The 20440-nt window shown below is 33.7% G+C and overlaps 1 protein-coding gene across 2 annotated transcripts; it reads left to right on the forward strand.

Moving 5' to 3' along the window:
- Positions 1–5901: 5901 nt before the first annotated feature.
- LOC127812018 (OVARIAN TUMOR DOMAIN-containing deubiquitinating enzyme 2) lies at positions 5902–19277 on the forward strand. Of its 2 annotated transcripts, XM_052352274.1 has the most exons (9): positions 5902–6206; positions 7025–7107; positions 7197–7242; positions 9088–9196; positions 16030–16121; positions 16217–16279; positions 17198–17316; positions 18826–18901; positions 18994–19277. In XM_052352274.1, the coding sequence occupies exons 2-9, from the start codon at positions 7043–7045 to the stop codon at positions 19048–19050; spliced, it is 627 nt and encodes a 208-aa protein (XP_052208234.1). In that variant the 5' UTR covers positions 5902–6206; positions 7025–7042; the 3' UTR covers positions 19051–19277. The 2 variants fall into 2 exon arrangements, with proteins under 2 accessions (XP_052208234.1, XP_052208236.1); XM_052352276.1 differs by lacking the exon at positions 7025–7107.
- The last annotated feature ends 1163 nt before the right edge of the window (positions 19278–20440 follow it).

Genomic DNA, 20440 nt, shown 5'->3' on the forward strand with positions numbered 1-20440 from the left:
GATGATTGTTATCTATAAGAATCCTAATATTTTAAGCGGATTAGGATTTATCAAGATGAATGTTATTTTTATCATAATTCTAATGGGTTCTAGAATAGCAAAATAGATGTTATTATAAGAATACTAATCCCGTGACACTTTGGATTATTCCATATTTCTCTATAAATAAGTAAACACTCATTTATGAAAAACTACGCATATGATACTAGTTTCAATACAGTTTCATTATCTTTAGTGTCTGACGTAAATATCAAAATATTTGTGCAGAGATCTCCCCGTGCTCTTTGATTATTTTTTTATGTTTGCAGACTTAAGTGGTTTGACGATGACGTTTCTAGGTAAATTAATTCATTGTTATATTCAGACAACAACAATTAACGCCGTCCGTAGAAAATGTTCAAAAAGCCTAAGAGTATTATAATTGCAGATAATACAACAACGTCCCCAAACAAATAAATCTATTGTTATATCTATGCAATAATAGTACGTAATGACAAAATATAGGACAATGGCCATCCAAAAATAGAGAACGACAGTTGCTTGAGAAACATATAAGATAATTATCCTAGGCAAGAACTGTGAAACTGTCAACAAAAGCAAAAACGTAGAGGGCTGTTGAAAGAAGTTGAAATTTTTTGACTGAGACAAAAACAGTCGGTGGAGGCTAAAGAGGAAAAATTAACCATGGCTTTTGCTTGTGTTGACGGAAGCAAAAAAGGGAGTATAGTTGACGATGACGTTGGTAGCTTTGATATCAGTTTTTTGTTCCTTTGTGCAAGTATATGTGTGTGTGTATATATATATATCTATGTATATGAAAAGGAAAAAAAAGAGAAACACAACTATTCAAAATTACATAAAAAGATTTACATGATTCGGTGTAACCCTACGTCCACGATAAAGAGATGAGCAAAATCCACTATCAGTAGAAAATTTATGTACAAGAAAGAGAGAGCAAGCTGTAATGGCCTTCAAAAACCATAGTCTCTCGATACCCATTTTTACATAAATGGGAACATTTCCTATTTATATGGGTTTTGGGGTAAATTGGGAGGATATTTGGCTAAAATATGTTTTCTGGGCTAGAGAATAAGAGGCACAACCTAACAGTTACTCATGGCACAATTTATAGTTGAAATTCATCGTGTACTGTTTGTTTTTTAGTCATATTATTGTGTGATAATAAACTTGTGAAAGAGTATTTAAGAACAAAGGAAGGTGGCAAGTAGGGTCTACTCCATTTGGCACTATTGCTCATTGCCTATAGAGATTGAAATGAATCACTGTTTTCATGTCACTTTCACTCTATTTCAATTGTTGAGCATCAAATCAAATATAGCTTTCATATCTTGTGATTTAATTAAGAATAGCAAATTTATGCCTTAGCTTTTAATTTGAATACAAAATACATGATTTCAAATGCCTTGTGGCTTATAGGTCGATACATTTTACTTGTATGTTTGAAATGGATAAAACATAAAATAATTGATTACACTTACCAAATGCATATATTATGCAATGTACTATTTTGAACTTTAAAAGTTTGGTAAATTTTAGGTAGCACTCTTGAAGTTTGTCTAAATTATATTGATTATTTTTGTATTTTTAAAAATATTATTAATCTCCATCGTTGATAAGAAAATACTTCAATTGACAATTTTAACCCATGCTTAAAAATGCTCATCTTTCTTTCTTTCTTCCTATGCTATCTCTTACTCGTGTGTATGTGTTCTAGGTTTGTTCTATAACAACACATTTTTCGAGTGTGTGATGATCTTTAACATGTTGAGATTTTTTTAATAGTTGCACTTAGATTTCAAAGTTTTTTAAAATTCTATTTGTATCTCTTAACGGAACATCCTTAATAATATTAAAGTTTAGACATGTAATTAAAATAATCCACAAAACATAGTCTAGATTATAACTTAAGGAAGAAATACATACCTTTTAATATATAAATGCATCTATAAAATATAGAGGTTTAGAATTACATTATAAAGTAGATACAAAAATACTCATACTAGCAAGTTAGTCATGTATCTTATCCTTACCCTTATTTGTTACTGTCTTACTAGTTGTTAGAATTGCTCAAGTATGTCACTACACCCTAAGGGAGGGGTGAATTGTGTATTTTAAAAAATAAGATGAAATATACAAATTTTTACTTGAAATGAGGTTTTAGTGCAAGAAAATAGTAAATATAAAATGATATTTGCAAAACTTGCAAAAATCTAAAGTAATAATGAAATTAACACGAGATTTATAGTGGTTCGATTTAACTAACATACTCCACTACCTTAGTTACTTACTAAGGATTTTCAAATTTACTAAAATCTCCTACTTAAACTCAAGTAGACTATTTAGCAATCAGTTAGGCAATATACAACTTCCAACTTGTACCCAATAGACTCTTTCGTAATACTACTAGGCAATATACAAAATCAATTACCCATTAGACTCTCAAAGATATAAACTATTAGTTAAAATGTCTCTCAAATGAAGATACAAAAGCTGAAACAGAATAATACAAATGATATTTATAGCCTTTTGAGAGAAAAATGAGAATAGAATCATTAATGAAAAGAATGAATACAATTGTAAACTCTTATTACTTTATTATCATCCATTAGTTTCTCCAGTGCATCATTGGGCTGGTATTTATTAGCTTATCTCAAATATTAAAGAAAACTAATCGTTAAAATTAGTTGTTAGAGATTTTTAATGTCTACAAAAACTAGCCGGTAAAGAAATTTATGATGAAAAAGTAGACAAATTCAAAATATCGATCGATTATTGTTCAAGAATGTACATAGATCGGTTAATAGGTTGGAGAAATTGATTGACTAACTTCAAAAGCGGGAGACTAGATCTGATGTAGTGACTATCGACCAATGGTGGTCGATAGCATACTATCATTTGGTTGACATGCATATTAGGCTAGTCAACAACTTTTAAAGAAACAGTTGCTCGATTTATAAAGATGATCAACAGTTTGCTTGCCTTTAACATCCTAAATAATGCATACGTAAAATGGTTGACATAAATGACAAAGCGATCAACAATTTTGACAGAAAGGATTTGTATATGATGGAAACATATTAAGACAAAAATTTCCTTTGGCATTATTTTGATTTCCTAAGGTAAAATATAATATTTTTCATCATTAAAACATCAAAAGTAAAATAATTTTGACACATTTCATACAACAATTCATTTGATTTCAAAATAACTTTTCTTTGATGTCATAATATTGTTTTCCAAGATGAAATATTTCCCACAAAGAGTTTTATATTGAAAGGACATTTTGAATTTTTATCTTTGGCATCAATGAAATATATAAAGGCTTTGAACAACAATATCATCAAAACTATTTTAGATATTTTACAAATTAATTTCACTAATCATTTTCAAATTGTAAAATAGTTTTTTATCATCAAAACAACACTAATCACTTTACACATTTGAATATATTATATTAAATACTGAATCATTTAGTGATAATTCAAAAATATTTTTGTACATAGTATAATGTGACTCAACTTAATTCTAGAGGTTTAATGTCTAGTAATTATCCTTAGGTTAGGATGTAGTTATAGCAATTATCCCATTAATTACCACTTTAGGGATAAAGTAAATAATTCTCTAGATTAACTTTTTACTTTTTTTTTTAGAATTGACATAAATGCAATTATGCCCAATAATCTCACATTGAATGCCAATAACATATATTTTAATACATCACAACTGTCAATAAATGCGACAATTAACAATTTACATATGAAATAAACCAAGTTTAAGAAAAAACCACTTGCCCTGATTCACTAAACCGTGCACTAAATTCGTCTTCTCAATTTGCATGTAAGCCTTGAACTAACACACTTGACCACCAAAAATTCTCCAAATTATTTTTCTATAATTTTTCAAATATTTTCTCATTTTTTGTACCTTTCACTTTGTCCGCTTCCTTAGAATATGTGGTGTATAGCACATACCTTTATTAATTACCATCATCAAATTTTCGATGGCCATTGAAAAGTTTCCAATTTAAACCTCTAGCATTTTTTCTTTTTTTGTTATTTTCTTTTCCTTTTTTTTGTCTCCCCGTAATTGGTTGGGAGTAACCCAAATGTCACTAAACTAGTTCAAACTTCCGGCATGCTTTGGTTTTCGATAAGACTCAAAACATTCCCAAATATCATTAGAAATCACTAAAAATCTTCCTAATCTTTTCTTTGCACTTTGAGGAACAAAAAACCCTCTCATCATGTCTTTCAAATTACCCTTTAATTGGCTCGATTATGTGATTATTCTTTGACAAACCCTTGTATTATTTATAAGCAAATCCTAGCCATTCACCTCTTCAAACCATTATATTGAGCCATTTTCTTGCCAATCAAGCTTGCCTAGGTCATCATGGCCTATTTCTACAATTATTTGCAAATTATCTTATCACTTAAAAAAAGGGTTGGCATTGCAGTACAATAGACAACTTCTTATCGTGTTCATGCTGTAGTTTTCATTATTTGCACATTTAGAGCCAATAATTTTCATTGATTTCTCATAAGCTATTTTTCTCAAGTCTTATTTTGAGAATTTTTTTTAAGCCTAAATTACTTTGTATTTATTTCTATCTTTAGAGAAGTTGCACTAGCCTAAAAAATTTTGAGAAATTATATTATGCCCCCATTTTGACAAATACCAAAATAACCTTGAGATGAAAATCCAAATAATCAGAATGTCCTCAAGCTATTTTCTTTTAGAAAAATCATAATCTTTTATTTTTTTTCTAATTTTCTTAAAATCTCAACTATTTTATGTTTGAAACTAATTGAATGAACCCAAATGAAAATAGGGTGAATATGAGTTTTCGATAAAATATAACAAACCCCATAAAATCATCTATTTTTTTCCATTCTTTCTTATTCAAGGGCTCGTTAGTTTAAAGTCATAAATGAGTTCGAAGATAGATTTCTAGTAAAATAAAATAACTCTATAAAATTTTTTTCTTCTTTTTTTAAGATATAATCAATTGAATCCAAAAACAAACACTTATGAATTTGAATGATTGAAACTATAATGACCAACGACAATGGTACTGGTGGTCAACTGACCACTACCTATAGTAATCCTTTTATTTTTATTTTTTTGTGTTTTTCTTTCATTATAAAGAAAAAAATAAGAAGACCATTTTAAGGATCCAAAAATAATTAAGAACCGTTTATTAACAACAAATAAAAGTAATTAATGATCATCAAACTTAGGGCGTAGGCATTAATTTTAAAAATATTAAAATAATCTATACAATTTAAGTAAATTTCAAGAATAATTTTATAAATTTATCCAAAATATATAAATTTATTGCATGAATTTTATTTTCTTATTATAAGAAAATTTATATGTCACTATTTTCCTCTCTCCCCTCAATTCTCACCAGCATACAAAAAGTAAAAAAAAGAAAAAAAATTAACCTAAAATGATTTTGTCAAAAAAATTAAAATAGAATGAAGAACTCATGTTTTGTCTCACTCAAGTTCCTAAACCTTAATACAAGATATCATTTAGTTTGCTCGTATGAGCATGATGTAATAGTAAAATACTTAAATTTTATATAAAATATCGAGATTCGAATTAATGCGGAGATTTAAAATATAAAATTATTGTTAGAAGATAACAATAAAGTTGAAAGATAAATTTCATATGAATTATATCAAATATCTATCTTTAAATATATATAAATTCTATCTACGTCTAGATTTATTCAAAGATTTATTCAAACATGTGTCAAATGAGAAGTTCAGAAATTAGTATTGCAAAGCTCAAATACCTCATGTCAATAAAAAAAAAAAAAATCGTTTAATTTAAAGATGAGATGAGATCAGAGAGAACAGAAATTAACACTAATACACCACAAATACCAATTCTTCTCATTTATTCCAATCCAAGAACAGTTCCTTCCAAGTTCCAAATCCAATCGGCGACGAACCAAACTCGGCGGTTTGGGCGTAGGGCTTCCAATCGGGGACTCGGATGCAGGGGAAAATTGCTCGGTGTGAAAGCGACAGCTTCTACATGCAGCAATAAGCGGCGCCCGCCTTTTAACAGAGCCTCTCCCTCAGCCAAACCAATTCTCTCTCTCTCTCTCTCTCTCTCTCTCTCCCCGACACAGATACGAAGAAGGATCGAACAAGAAAGCAAGCAAATTGAGTGTCTGTTTCTCCTCTTTCTCTTTATACTGTTGTTATTTTTGCACTTGTCTTTACTTCAAAGCAATTCGTTTCTTTGTGCGGGCTACAACACAGATCTGCGCCTTCCTTTCAACATTTCTCATCTGTAAAATTTCTGGTGGTATTGTTCTTATCCGCGTGTCGTCCTCCTTTCTCAATTATAGGTTACATTTTTGCTACTTGTGTAAGGGTTAGTGTTTTTTGGGGCTCCTTGTCGGATTTCTTCACCGGAAATGTTGTAATTTTGATCTTTCTTTTGTTTTCACGGAGCTGTATGATAATTTGGGTGGGCTTTTGGGCGTAATCTGGTTCTGCTCTCTTGTTCTATTTTAATCTGAATTGGTTCTTTAATTTTCCCATTCACTCTTTCGCCCTGAAACTTTTGTAATATCCGTGTAGTTTGTTTATCCCTTGATAGTTTGTACGTGTTGGGGGCATTGCCTCATAGGTTTAGTTGGTTTGGCAGATCTGTTTCGTTCACGAAGTTTGATTTCTCAAATCCCAGAGTTTCCTGTTTTCTGTTCTTTGCTTTCCCTTTTTTCTTAATTTAATCATAGTCTAATTACAAGCGCTTTTCCCATTTAACATTCTTAGTTCGACCATTAAAATTTCATTTTCCCACAAGTGCGTTTCCTGTTTTAGTTAGACCATGAGGGCAGGCATTTGCATCAGTTAAGGTTGTTTTGCCTTCTGGTGTGCTTCTCTTGAGATATCCCAGTGGTGGGAGCTTTGTGCATTTGGCTGATCCTTTTATCTATATGAGATTATTAAGTTGCAAAATGGATTGCATGTTTGATCAGGTACATAGTATTTCTATCATGGAAGGTACTGTAGTTAGGAGGGTGATTCCGTCAGATAACAGCTGCCTGTTCAATGCTGTTGGGTACAGCTCTCCAAATTCTAAAAATGCATGCTTTTTCAATAATTAAATTGGGATTTTAAACTGTTTCCTTGTTATTCCTTCACTTGCAGGTATGTTATGGATCATGACAAAACTAAAGCTCCTGAATTGAGACAGGTAATAACCCCACAATGCATGTATCTAGAGCTAACTTTTAATACATGACATTTCACCCATTTAACATTTTTTCTGTTGGCATCTGAGATCCTGTATTGAGAAGTTGGTGCCAATGAACTGAAAACTACTGCCAGACCCATTCTGGACTTGTTATGTCAACTTGCCTTTATGTGATAACTACTCTTTTTTTTTATATATGGCATGATTTTTCCACATTTATTACTGAAAATGTCAAAGAACTAAAACAACATGCCAGATTTGACAACTGTATCCATGTCATTGTTGTAATTATTTCTCTATGCAAATTGCGCCTATATGGACCCTGTTTATTACTTTACCATCTAACATACTTTTCTTAGAACTTGAATATTCAATTATTCTGTTTGTAAACCAACTGGATTATTCGGAGTATATCTTGGATTTTCTGCATGGCTTATCTTTGCTTGTAGAAACAGGTAAACTACAAATAGAATTCTTGGTGAAGTTTGATGAGATTTTTAAAATGAATAATAGGAAGGAATCATCAGAAATTCAAGCTAGTGATGTATACAGTCAAGGGGCGAAACATCATTTTTTTTTTCTATTAAAATGACCAAATCATTTTTGTTTCTTAGGAGATCAACATGTAGTGATAGTAGAAAATCAAAACTCTAAGGAGCTCTTTAGTTGTTGAAAACAGTTCCAAATTTCTGGAAACTACTCCATATAAAATAAAAAATTAGAAAACTTGTTCAAATACAAAAAAAATTCCAAATAGAAATGGACTTTCCAAAATTAAACTGAACTTGGAAAACTTCTGAAAATAGATTTCTAAATTTTCCTTACTAATTTGGAGATTTCAAAAATGCGGTTCTTCACAAAATTTTCCCAAAATCATCTCCATCTCCTTGTCCTTCTCTAACACAAGTTACACAAAAGAAAAAATCTCTCTCTTTTTTGAACATATATTCCAATTTTCTAGATTGGAAATTAGTTTCTGTACTTTAACATTTGGAAAAATGAAAAGTAGAAAATTTTATAAAAAATTGGAGATTGAAAACTAGAAATCATTTTCCATAACTGAACAACCTCTAATGTTCTAATCTAGACATATTGAAACTTACAAAACTTTATGGAACATTATACATCCATATTTACTTTTCTATTAAAAAATATTTGAGAACAAATGAGATCTTGAATTATTTTCAGAGAGAGGTAAAAAAAACTGATTATGAACATAATTAAAGTCCTTTGTCCTCTTGCTTTGATATTATAAATAACTTATTTTCATAGATATTATAACCGGTGCATTATTTTTTCCTACTCTGTTACTTGAATCTATCATTTTTTATGAGCTCCTTTCCTCATTAACTATTTAACCTTTTCTCTTTGAGTATTTTATATTCATTAACTTTATCCAACCTTATTCATGTTTTTCTTAAGTGAAAAAAAGAAATTGTAAATGTTTGTACAATAATTTCCTGAATTTTAGAAACAGCTTGACCTTCGGTTATTATTATTTCTGATTATTTGGTAAATTTAATTTTATTAGAACCTACATTTTATTTTGTGCTTGATAAGATTGATTTGTCTGAATTACTTTCAAATTAATTATTTTTTTGATAAGATTTTATCATTGAACTTGCATGATATTTATATAGTTTTAGGTTTTGTTTCCAGAATTTTCTTATGTTTCCAATATTTTTAGTCATTTTCTTTATGTGTATGTTTATACATAACATATGTTCACATGATACCTGTTTGTAATGGCATCCACCTTTTCTACCTTATACGCTGAATCAATGCAATACTGTTTCCTTCTGTTGCTTAGGTTTGTATTTTCCTACCCCTTTTTGGCTTTTGTAGGTTATAGCTGCAACAGTGGCTAGTGATCCGGCACAATACTCCAAAGCATTCCTAGGAAAGCCAAATGAAGAATATTGTGCTTGGATCCTTGACCCAGAGAAGTGGGGGGGTGCGTTTCAACTTGTATCTTATTGATCGGAGTTCATTATATAATTTATCAAAACATATGTGGACTTCCTCAGTAGTGCTTGCCTTCTGTGTCTTGCTCAATCTTTCATATAACTGTTATGGAAATCACTGGTTTCGCTGTGACTATTTTCTTTTCACCTCAAAAAGTGACAGCTAGCTATATGCATAAATCATTAATATATGTGTGTTTTCATGTATATATATGTGTATGTCTATGTATGTGTCTGTGTGTATATGTGTTGGAATATCAAATCAAAAAGTTTGAATACAGATAAGACCAAGAGATAAGGTTGGTTGGAGATAAATTTGAATATGGATGAGACCAAGAGATAAGGTTGGTTGGAGATAAGGGAAGATTCAAAAAATTAAACTGATAAAGAGTTACTCCTAAGAAAAAGGAGGCAGTTGATTTCAAGTGATAAGTCCAGCTTTAGTGATAAACTTTATCCTTTAAAGATACTCAATTTTCCTATTTTTTAGGAGATGTTGTAGAAGAATTCTTGTATATATACCCCATTTGTATACTCTTCTTTTCTTTGTTATGGCTATGCATATCATAGTGCTACCATATCGCCTAATTCAAGCATTTAGAAGAGGGGGTGTGAAGGTATTTTGTTCTCCTGTTTTGATTCTTTTCAACATGTGTTATAAAAACTGCTGAATTTGTGGAGTGACAGCCGCATTATAAGATTCCTTCTGCTACTATGATGTGAACATGCTTTCACGGTTTGAATATGAGATTTATTAGTTGATACTTGTGATAGAACAATATATTTCCATTCATGGTTGAATGGTATGCACAACCTTTATATATATATATATATGAACTTAGACTACTAAAAAAGGAAACAATATATCCTACATATATTCTATATATATCCTACATATATTCTATGTATCTCAAGATATATAGTTACTGTATCATAGATACTATATACAAATCATATCTTAACACTCCTTTTCAAGCTGGAGCATAGATGTTGAACATGCCTAGTTTGGTGCATATGTAGCTCACACGAAGACTTTTGAGAGACTTAGTGAACAAATAAGCTAATTAATCATGAGAACCCACAAAGGCTGTGACAATATCTCTAGAAAGCAACTTTTATCCGATAAAGTGATAGTCAATTTCAATGTGTTTGGTTTTTTCATTGAACACGAGGTTAGAGGCAATATATATTGCAACCTGATCATCACACATTAATTGCATAGACTTGATCTGAATTGCTTCCAACTCCCCAACTAGTTGTTTCAACCATATCAACTCACATGTTTCTATGGCCATAGCTTTTATATTCAGCCTTTGCGCTAGATCTGGTGGCAATGCTTTGTTTCTTACCTTTCCTAGAGACTAGGTTGCCATCAATAGATACACAATATCCCGATGTCAATGCTTTTATATTCAGCCTCTGCCCAATCAGTGTCGGTGTACCCCACAATTTGACTATGACCATGATCCTTATACAATATACCATGACCATGGGCATCTTTAATATATCGAAAGATATAGATCATTGCGTCCTAGTGGTTGTCACAAGATGAATCCAAAAATTAACTTACTATACTAACAACAAATGAAATATTAGGACAAGTAACTGTAAGGTAGTTGAGTTTGCCAACTAATCGATGATAGTGCCTAGGGTCAGAAATTGGCTTCCCCTGTCCTGATAACAACTTGATATTTTGATCTGTAGGAGTATCTAATGGCTTGCATCCGAGCATCCCTATTTCTTCAAGCATATCCAATGCACATTTTCTTTGAGAGATGTAGATACCAGTCTTTGATCGTGCCTTTCAATACTCAAAAAATATTTCATGTGATTCATATCCTTGGTTTGAAAGTGTTGCTGGAGATGAGTTTTCACTTAGTGATGCCCAAATCATCATCCCCAGTGATAACAATGCCGTCCGTATACACCACTAGAAGAATGTGACAATTAGATTTGGAGTGATAAAAAACTGAATGATCAACTCCACTTTAACTTAACCGAAACTTCATGACAACTAAACTAAACCTTCCAAATGAAGTTCAAGGAGATTGTTTAAGGCCATAAAGGGATTTCTGTAAATGACATACCTGCTCAGACTCCCCTTGAGCAATAAAGCTAGGGGCCAGTTGAGAAAGGCATTCTTGATATTGAGTTGATGGAAAGGCTAGTTGTACTTGGTAGCTAAAGACAGGAACAACTGAATAGATGAGATGTTGGCCCTAAGAGAAAGGTGCCCTCATAGTCAAGCCCAAAAATCTGAGTGTAGCATTTAGCAACAAGTTAGGCCTTAAGATGATCGACACAACTATTGGGTCCAACCTTGATAGTATAAATCTGGCGACAACCAATAGTGGACTTACCTAGAGGAAGAGGTACTAAGTCCCAAGTCCCATTAGAATGTAAGGTAGACATTTCTTCAACCATTACATCGTGCCACCCTGGATGAGAAAGAGCCTATGTAACATTGTTAGGAATAGAAACCAAAGACAAAGAAGAAACAAAGACATGATAGCTTGGGGACAATGAGTGATAACTAATAAAGTTTGAGGTGGGATGTTAGGTAATACAACGATGAGTACCTCTAAGAAGGGCAATGGGTAGGTTAAGATAGGAAAGGAACCAGAGGAGGCAGGCTAATTGGCATGGAGGGTGAAGGCAATGGTCCATTAAGATTAGCTGCAATCTCCGTGGATGCATCATGCATCTATTATTGGCTTTGTTGATGGGTCCACAAGTTGAGAATGACGTTGGTATGTTTGAAGATCTAGGCAATCGAGCTGAGAGGAGGAGGAAGATGGAGATGAAAGATAAAAAAGGGGGAATAGGTAGTGGTAAACTAACGAACACCGTCTCAGAGATTTAATGGATTGAGGGAAGGGGTGGACTCAAAGAAAGTGACCTCAACAAAGATAACATATCAAGACAACTCAGGGGAGTAACATCGATATCCTTTTTAAATATGAGAATAACCAAGGAAAACACACTTAAGAGATCAAGTAGACAAGTTATCACAGTTAGGAGCAAGTTGATGGACAAAATAGGTACACCCAAGTAGTGGAAAATAATATAAGTTAGATTGAGGAAAAAGGATATAATGAGGGATTTGGTTGGCAAGGACAAAGGATGGCATCTGATTAATGAGATAACATGTCGTCCAAACAGCATCAACCTAATATTGAAAGGGAATATGCATCAGTAGGAGCAGCATGCGTGTATTCTCAATGTGATGATGATTCTTCCATTCAACAACCCCATTTTGCTTTTGGGGAAGGGGGGGTAGGACAAGAAGTTTGGTGAAGAATCCCTTTAGATGCCATGTATGATTAAAAGGGGGCAGATGGGTATCGAGTGCATTATCACTACGAAGGGAATGAAGGGTCACATTAAATTGGGTGGAAATTTCAGCACAAAAAAGTAGTGAAGGTGAAAAATAACTTAGATCGATTTTTCATTAGATATACCCTAGTAGTTCGTGAAAAATCATCAATAAAGGTAATAAAATAATGAAACCCTTGTTTTGAAGAAACATGACTAGGCCCCTAAACATCAAAATGAACAAGTAAAAAAGGAGAGCTAACACACTTATTGACTCGATTGAGAAAGTGACTACGACTGTGTTTATCAAGTTGACATGACCCACACTCTAATTATGAAAGATTGGACAAATATGGTACCATCTTCTTCAAACTGCAAAGAGATGGGTGCCCTAGACGAACATGATCTTGTAGCGGTGAAGTAGTAGTAGTGCAAATTACAGGTGGAGTAGATGGAGACAAGTGGTATAATCCTCAAGATTCACGACTTATGCCAATCATCCTTTTGGTCCTTCGATCCTAGATAGAATTAGACAAAAAGGTTATGGAGTAGTATAAGTTGACACATTTTGGTAAATGCAAAATAGATGACAAGGGCAATGTAGGAAGGGGTTTTGCACTCCCAATACTCTTCATTGAGGCTTGGGAACCATTAGCTAGTGTAACAATAGGTAAAGACCTCGAGCTATGGATACTAGAAACAGAGAAATATTACTAGATATGTTGTCGGTAGCACCTGAATAAAAAATCCATGGGTCGAGAGAAGAGGATTGGGTGAAATAGACTATGGGATTACTAGTGTGGGCAAACGATGCAATAGATAAAGTAGCTTATTGTGCAACGTGGAACTAAAAGAACTGAGCGCACTCTTCTTTTGAGATAATCACTGAAGGGGAGCCACTGGTTTTATCGTGGGCACCATTGGTAGAACTTGGATCTCTGAACTGTCACTAACAACTTGAGTTGTGTTGGTTGTGCGAGGTGGTGACCATGAAGGTCGTAACAAGTGTCCTTGACGTGACTAATATGATTACAGTAGGTACATTGGGACTGAGATTGACCACATCCACCACGAAGACGACCCCCTCCATTACCTTTGCGATTAAAATGGGATCCAATTTGAGTTGTGGCAAGAGTAGACTGTTCTCCAGGGATTGAACCACCACGATCAACAATCGAGGAAGAAGTGCGAAGTAATCTGGCAAAGACCTTCGTCAAGGGCATAAGAGAGGTACTCCCTAGAATTTATGTTTTGATAGGCTGAAGCTTTGAACTAACGCCTTGAAGGCAGAGAGCAGTAAACATCTGATTCTGCTGCTCTTGTTGCTTTTTGATATTTGCATCAAATGGCATGAACTCATTAAATTCAGTAATCGTGGAACTTATCCAAATGTCATGTTTGACTCATTCTGTTGCAGATGAAATAATGCACCAATAACATCATATATACAAGTTATGTCACTAGCATACAACTCACAAACACGATTCCAGAGGGCAATGCATGCACGAAGAGTGCAAAAAATGGGCATTAAGTTCAATTGTCTACCACAACAAACATAATAATTGGGCATCCACTTTTGTCCATGTTGGTTGATGGTTTGTAGGAATATCAACAACTATCTTAGTCAATTGATCCTTGAGTCTTTGACCAAGAAAATATATGTCTCAAGCAGAAGACTAGGTGGAATAATTTTGGCCATTTAGTTTTTCCATGGTAATAATAGGTGTCTCGAAAAAATGCGGGACAGTAATGGTGACTAGGATCTCGGTGACTGGGTTGGTCTTGGCTACCATGGATGGAGATTAGATTTGAGATGCGTGAAAGATAGTTGGTGACAAGGATATTGCGCAAGACAGTAGGATTTGGGTCAGCGGATCTGACTTGTCAGAATCTGGGTTGGATCTGGGTCACTGGAATTGGGGTTGGATTAGGTTGCTGGAATTTGGGTTGCTAGGACGACGAGCTTGAGTAGATTGGTTGTGCGATGAAGGGTGGTTGGTTACAAACGATGATTCAGATTCGTCGAGGATGACTGACAATTGGCAATCTGACATGGTGACGACAACTGGTGAGGGCGACTGGCAATCAGCAAGGATGATTGGTTGTTGAAGAGACTAACCATGCAATCTTGGTGAGGCATGCGAGGATGGTCGGTGGTAGGGACAAAGCCAATGACAGGCAATGCTGGCGGCAGTTGCAAGGGTCGACAATTGAGATAGGGCTGACGACGGTTGGACGGTGGCTTCTGTTGCATCTAACCTAACTTAACTAGGGTTAGGGCTAGGGTTATGGCTCTGATACCCTATGGTAGAACAATGTATTTCCATTCACTGTTGAATGGTATTTACAGCCTTTATATACATGAACTTAAACTATTAAAAGAGGAAATAATATATCCTACATTTATTCTATATATCTCAAGATATGTGGTTACTATATTGTAGAGATACTATTATATAAATCATATCTTAACAAGATATATGGTTTCTATATTGTAGAGATACTATATAAAAATCATATCTTAACAATACTAATACCCTGCCAATCCAAATGAATATTGGAATCATCAAGTTTGAATTTAGATATATAACATTCCCTGTGTATTTGAGGAACCATTCTACCTAAATCAAGTAGATTTTTTTTTATTATTTTTGAGGACAATAAAAAAGAGCTATGATTTTTAAAGCAACTTACAATGAAAATGAATAATTACCTTTTTCTTGTGACTCATTTAACTTTTGTGAACTTTGTGCTGTGTATACACATTTTGCCTTGACTTGTATTTTTTTGTTTATCACACTATTTAGCTATTGTGGACATCAAGGTTGAATTTTGATATTAACATACCTTATGTATTTAAGTAATCATTTCACCTAAAATCATATAGAAATGAATTAGGTCAACAGTTTGGTATGTCCCAACTTTTGTAAGATCATAAATGCACAGCCGTGATCTCTTATGTTTGTGTGGAGATTGCACTCTTATTATGGTGTTTCACATTCCTGCATCTATTTGCTCCATTGTTGGATGCCCCTGTTCTGGTGTATGTTGATAACATTAGCAGTTTGGCTGTGAACAAATAACTATCAAAGCAAATACATACGGAATGGTTTTTCAGTTTGCAACACAGACATGTATTTTTGTGGCTTCTTTTTTCTACGAAATCACCAACAGTAAAGAAACAAAGAGAAAGAGAGGCTCCGGTTTAAGCTCTCTCTCTCTCTCTCTCTCTCTCTCTCTCAGTGCTTATGTTTTCTTTTCTCTTGTCACTAGTTTGTTGGTATATGGATTTTGTTATTGTGTACCCCTTTGTTCTTATAGGTTATCCCCATTAATGTATTTATTTGACAACGTCCTTTCTTTTTCCCTCTGAGGAGATAACCAGTATTTTAGCTTCACTTCTTTGGGTTTCTAGAGATATTTATTTGACCAAATAAGCTAAGTATGGTGTTTAGGCAAGTTCTTAGGATTATTCTGCTAATCTTTTCATGTATTTTACCTTGTGAAGGTGCCATTGAGCTTGCAATATTAGCAGAGTATTATGGACGTGAAATTGCTGCATATGATATCCAAACCACAAGATGTGATCTGTATGGACAGGTAGTATTGGTGATGTGGTGTCATTTATCTTGATCTTGCAAACTTTTATGATTTGTATTTTTAATACCCATTTCCTTGGGGTTACTGTGAAACAGGGAAAGAACTATTGTGAAAGGGTTATGCTAATTTATGATGGCCTTCATTATGATGCTCTGGCTGTATGTTCTCTTTCTCTCTCTCTCTGCATGTGCCTGTGTGCACACGCATAAATATGAATATGCTGATGTTATTTTGGAGGGATATTGAATAGTGTTTATGCTTTAGTCTTTGCCTACCTCTATGAGTAGGTTGTACTGGATTTCATCTCAGGTACCTTTTATGTCTTAATGATCCAATGGGTATCATAGTTGTTTTAACTTCGAGAAAAGCTATTTTCAGGTAGGTATATAAGTTATAACACACTTTTAGATTAAGATTCAGATCACAAGGATGGGCCAACAATGGTATCTGCAGTAGATTTTACAAACATCTACTTGTTTCACCTGTTGTGCTCATGATTAGGGATGGCAAAAAACACCACCCCCATGGGGAACCTGCCTTGCCCCAGCCTGCCCCGATTGGGGCGATGCCAACCTCTGACAGGGGGTTGGGGCAGGACAGGGCAAATCCCTGATAAGTTTTATGGGGATGAGGCAGGGATGGAATTATTAATCCCCGCCCCGCTCCTCCACCCTCCCCCGCCTTATAATATATATATATATATAATCATATATGTTTTAATTATGGTTTTTATTTTTGATAATATATAAAATAACAAGTTTGCTTGCTTTTAGATTATCAATTTTTTTAATAGATTGTAAGTTTTTTATTTATTATTGTAAAATAATCAATATAAAAAAAATTGTTTTTTTTTCTGGGGAACAGGGATCCCCATCCTTGTTGGGGGCGGGGATGGGATTCAATTTTGTTTCCCCATCATGGTATGGGTCAGGGGTTAGGGATGGGGAGGGCTGCCACACCCCATCCCTGCCCTGTTACCATCCCTAGAGGTTGTACAGTCATGATCTTGAATCATTTCCAGTTGTGGAGAGACTTTTTTTTTTTATGCATTCTTGATTTCTTGTTTTGTACTGCAGATGTCTCCTGCTGATGGAGCTCCAGAGGAATTTGATCAGACAATATTTTCTGTTCAGAAGGATGGAACTATTGGGCCAGCTGAAAGGCTGGCTCTCAGCCTTGCTAGGGAGCAACAAAGGTAGAAATTTTGACATGGATGAGTAATATTACACAATTATTTGCTCTTCAGTCTTCTTCTAATAAATAAACACAAACACTGCTATTGAGTAAAAAGAGTCACTTTTGAAGATACAAATTGACCTGAAATATTCAGAACTTCCTTAGACCTTGAAAAATTCATCTGCTGAAAGAGTTAGGCAACTCGCCTATTATCATGATGTGGATTCTTGTATTTCCTAGCAATTTCATCAATCTGGTATGTGTCATTTGAATATGTGGATGGTATGTTTGTTCATGATCCTCTATATTGCAATGCTGTGTGTTTTTTTATATTTTTCTGTCAGTTACACTTTGGGTTTGTGTTTGATTAAAATCATTCACACTATAGGATGAATAGCCATTTTAACTAGATATGGAGCCTCTTAAGTATGTTTAGCTTATGGGAAGTTGTGCTTGGGCACAACCTCAAATATAGCAAGCTTTCTAGATGTTTATGGAGTTCAGATTTCTCCGTAATTTGGTCATATCCTCTGTGCATTGTTAACATTACTATATTTTCTACTGCTGAAAAAGGGAATACTAACATACTATAAGCTAACTGCTTGCCATTCCTTCCCCTCTTTGTGATTGGTTGAACAGAGAAAATATTAACCTACTTTATCTTGTCATTTTTTAATGTTTTAATCTCTGTTCTCTATGTACATTGTATCTCAGGGCAACTGTTTAATGAATTAATTTTTTCATGACAAATCACTGTTTATGTTCTCTGACAATATCTTTTATTGAAGAGATCTCCTCGTCCTATCAGGAATTTATTATTATAATTACTTAAGACACCTTCAATGCAGTTGGTGTTTTTAACTGCAGTAGAGTTTTACAGAGCCATGAAGACGTATAGGTGGATTCAGTTACCAAAATTCCCATTGACGTAAGATCTTTACAAGGAAAAACACTTGTTATGCTTTTGTTGTAAAAGTATCGAGTGAAATACCTAAAGCTTGGAACTTAACCTTTTGTATAAGAAAATGTCATAACTTTCCTGGCCAATCTTGAGCTTTGTTCTTCAGCTGCTTGGCATGATATGCAAGGTCTGATCTCTGACGCTTGGGGAATATGATAAAGCTCAATTGATAGTTTGGGCCTACTCCAGAGGACTTAAATCCCATCTCTCTCTCTGAGTCTCTGAGATACTATATATATTTTTAGTTTTAAAACAATTTGGGGTTTGGTAATGTTAGTTTAACTTGCTTTGAGGCTATGATATCGGATTACCTGGTGCGTTGTTTTGATTTTCTCCTCGTGGTTAGTTTGGCCCTTTGTCTCCATCTAAGTATGACTATTGATTATTGTCAACTCTGCATTCTGTGATAATGTGGTGTAACATCGTCCACTGGATTGCCCTTTTTCTTAATTGAAGGATAGCCTGGTGTCTAATTAATGAATGCTTAAGTTAAAATACTACTTATGGTTCGTATGGTTGGTGGGTGTCCTCATCATATGTACCAATTTTTGTTTTGGTCCCGTTTAGGAAAAGGAGTTACACCGACACTGCCAACTTCAGTTTGCGATGTGGGGTCTGCCAGATTGGAGTTGTTGGCCAAAAGGTTCGCTTTCACCAATTCTTTACCATATTGATGTCATATTTCTCTGCGTTCTTCCCAAATTTGCTCAAGATTTACCTACTGAAAATTTGCAGGAGGCAGCGGAGCATGCACAAGCAACAGGTCATGTCAACTTTCAAGAATATAGATGATATGGATATATAGAAAAATATAGAACAGGAACAAATTTTTTTTTGATGAATTTCTCAGACATTTCCACCCCCCTCTCTTAATCTCTGTAGTTTGGCCAATGTTTGATCTTATTGGAAACTGAAGTGGGGGGATGAAAAGGCCAAGCCTGAAGAAACTGGATTTGCTGAAGAAGAACTGTGGTGTTATTTTATTCATATCTGGAAGTGGAAGGATATTATTTGGTAAATTGGGTTGGATACAACTGTGCCTCTATTCTTTGATGGGTCTTCCATTAAGTTTAGGTATATATATATAGGGAAATGTTATATCCACACAAAGATTTCACAAACAATTTGTGACACATAAATTTGATTGTTAAAATAGAAGTGATGTCTACTATTTAAATGGTGTTAATGTTTACTTTCATAATAAGATTGTATTAATAATATTATGAAATATTTCTAATTATAAGATAACTAATGCCACTTAACATGTACTAAAATAAATTTTATTTTTAAAAATTTTAATATCATAATTTAATTAATATATTTATTTTATTTTAAAAAAAGTATATAACAAGTTGATCGTTTGGGATCCCAATTTAACCATTAAAACGTGAAGCTCTCGGATTCGATTTTCAGAAAGTTGGTAGCAACGATGATTTATCTTCTCTCAGCTCTGCGAAAATTTCTGTATTTAGATTGGGACAAATCAATCCAAGCATCCATGTCCTTCCTGCCTTGCAGATTATTGTTTCCTTTCCTTTTCTCCTGAGTTCTGACCCTCACTGTAAAAGCTGCTTTTGTTTTGTTAAGTCTTACCACTGCTACTACTCGTGCTCCCTCCCTCTCTTATTTGGAATTCTGATTTGTCTGTGGGACTTCCCCTTGTTTCTTAGGTTCTTTTCATATATATATATATATATATTAGGTTTTCAGTTTTGTCTTTTATATTCTGTTTGTTCTTGTAGAATGTAGCCTTCGTTTGAATTGTATTGCTACAATTGGTACATCATCATCTGCCCAATAATTCATTGTTTGAGGACTATACGTTGTATTAGCACAAAAGTCGATAAGTTAAATGAGTAATATGTCAGTGTCAATCTAGTGGGTTACGAGTTTGATTCCCGCCCTATGCAAGGGCCAAAAATTCAACTTGCAATTTATCTTTCCTAGTGTAATCGAGAATACAGGCACCAAAAATCGCACAAGGACAATCATCCAAAGATTATAGGTTGATTGATGACGAAGGATACCAAATTTATGATATACATCAATTAATTCATTTTCAACCTAATATTGCATTTTTTTTATTTCATGTTTAAAAAATTTAATTCTTAATATTTAATATGAAAAGCATATATACCTAATTATTAGATCCCTCAAAAATATAGACTCAATTTAATAGCTT

The sequence above is a fragment of the Diospyros lotus genome, chromosome 10 (genome assembly GCF_014633365.1).
Source record: "Diospyros lotus cultivar Yz01 chromosome 10, ASM1463336v1, whole genome shotgun sequence".
Lineage (NCBI taxonomy): Eukaryota > Viridiplantae > Streptophyta > Magnoliopsida > Ericales > Ebenaceae > Diospyros > Diospyros lotus.

Coding starts and splice junctions, on each gene's coding strand:
- LOC127812018 (XM_052352274.1), top strand. CDS start 7,043: ATGGAAGGTACTGTAGTTAGGAGGGTGATTCCGTCAGATAACAGCTGC. Junction 17,317..18,825: donor CTTGCTAGGGAGCAACAAAG/GTAGAAATTTTG, acceptor GGTCCCGTTTAG/GAAAAGGAGTTACACCGACA. Junction 18,902..18,993: donor TTGGAGTTGTTGGCCAAAAG/GTTCGCTTTCAC, acceptor GAAAATTTGCAG/GAGGCAGCGGAGCATGCACA.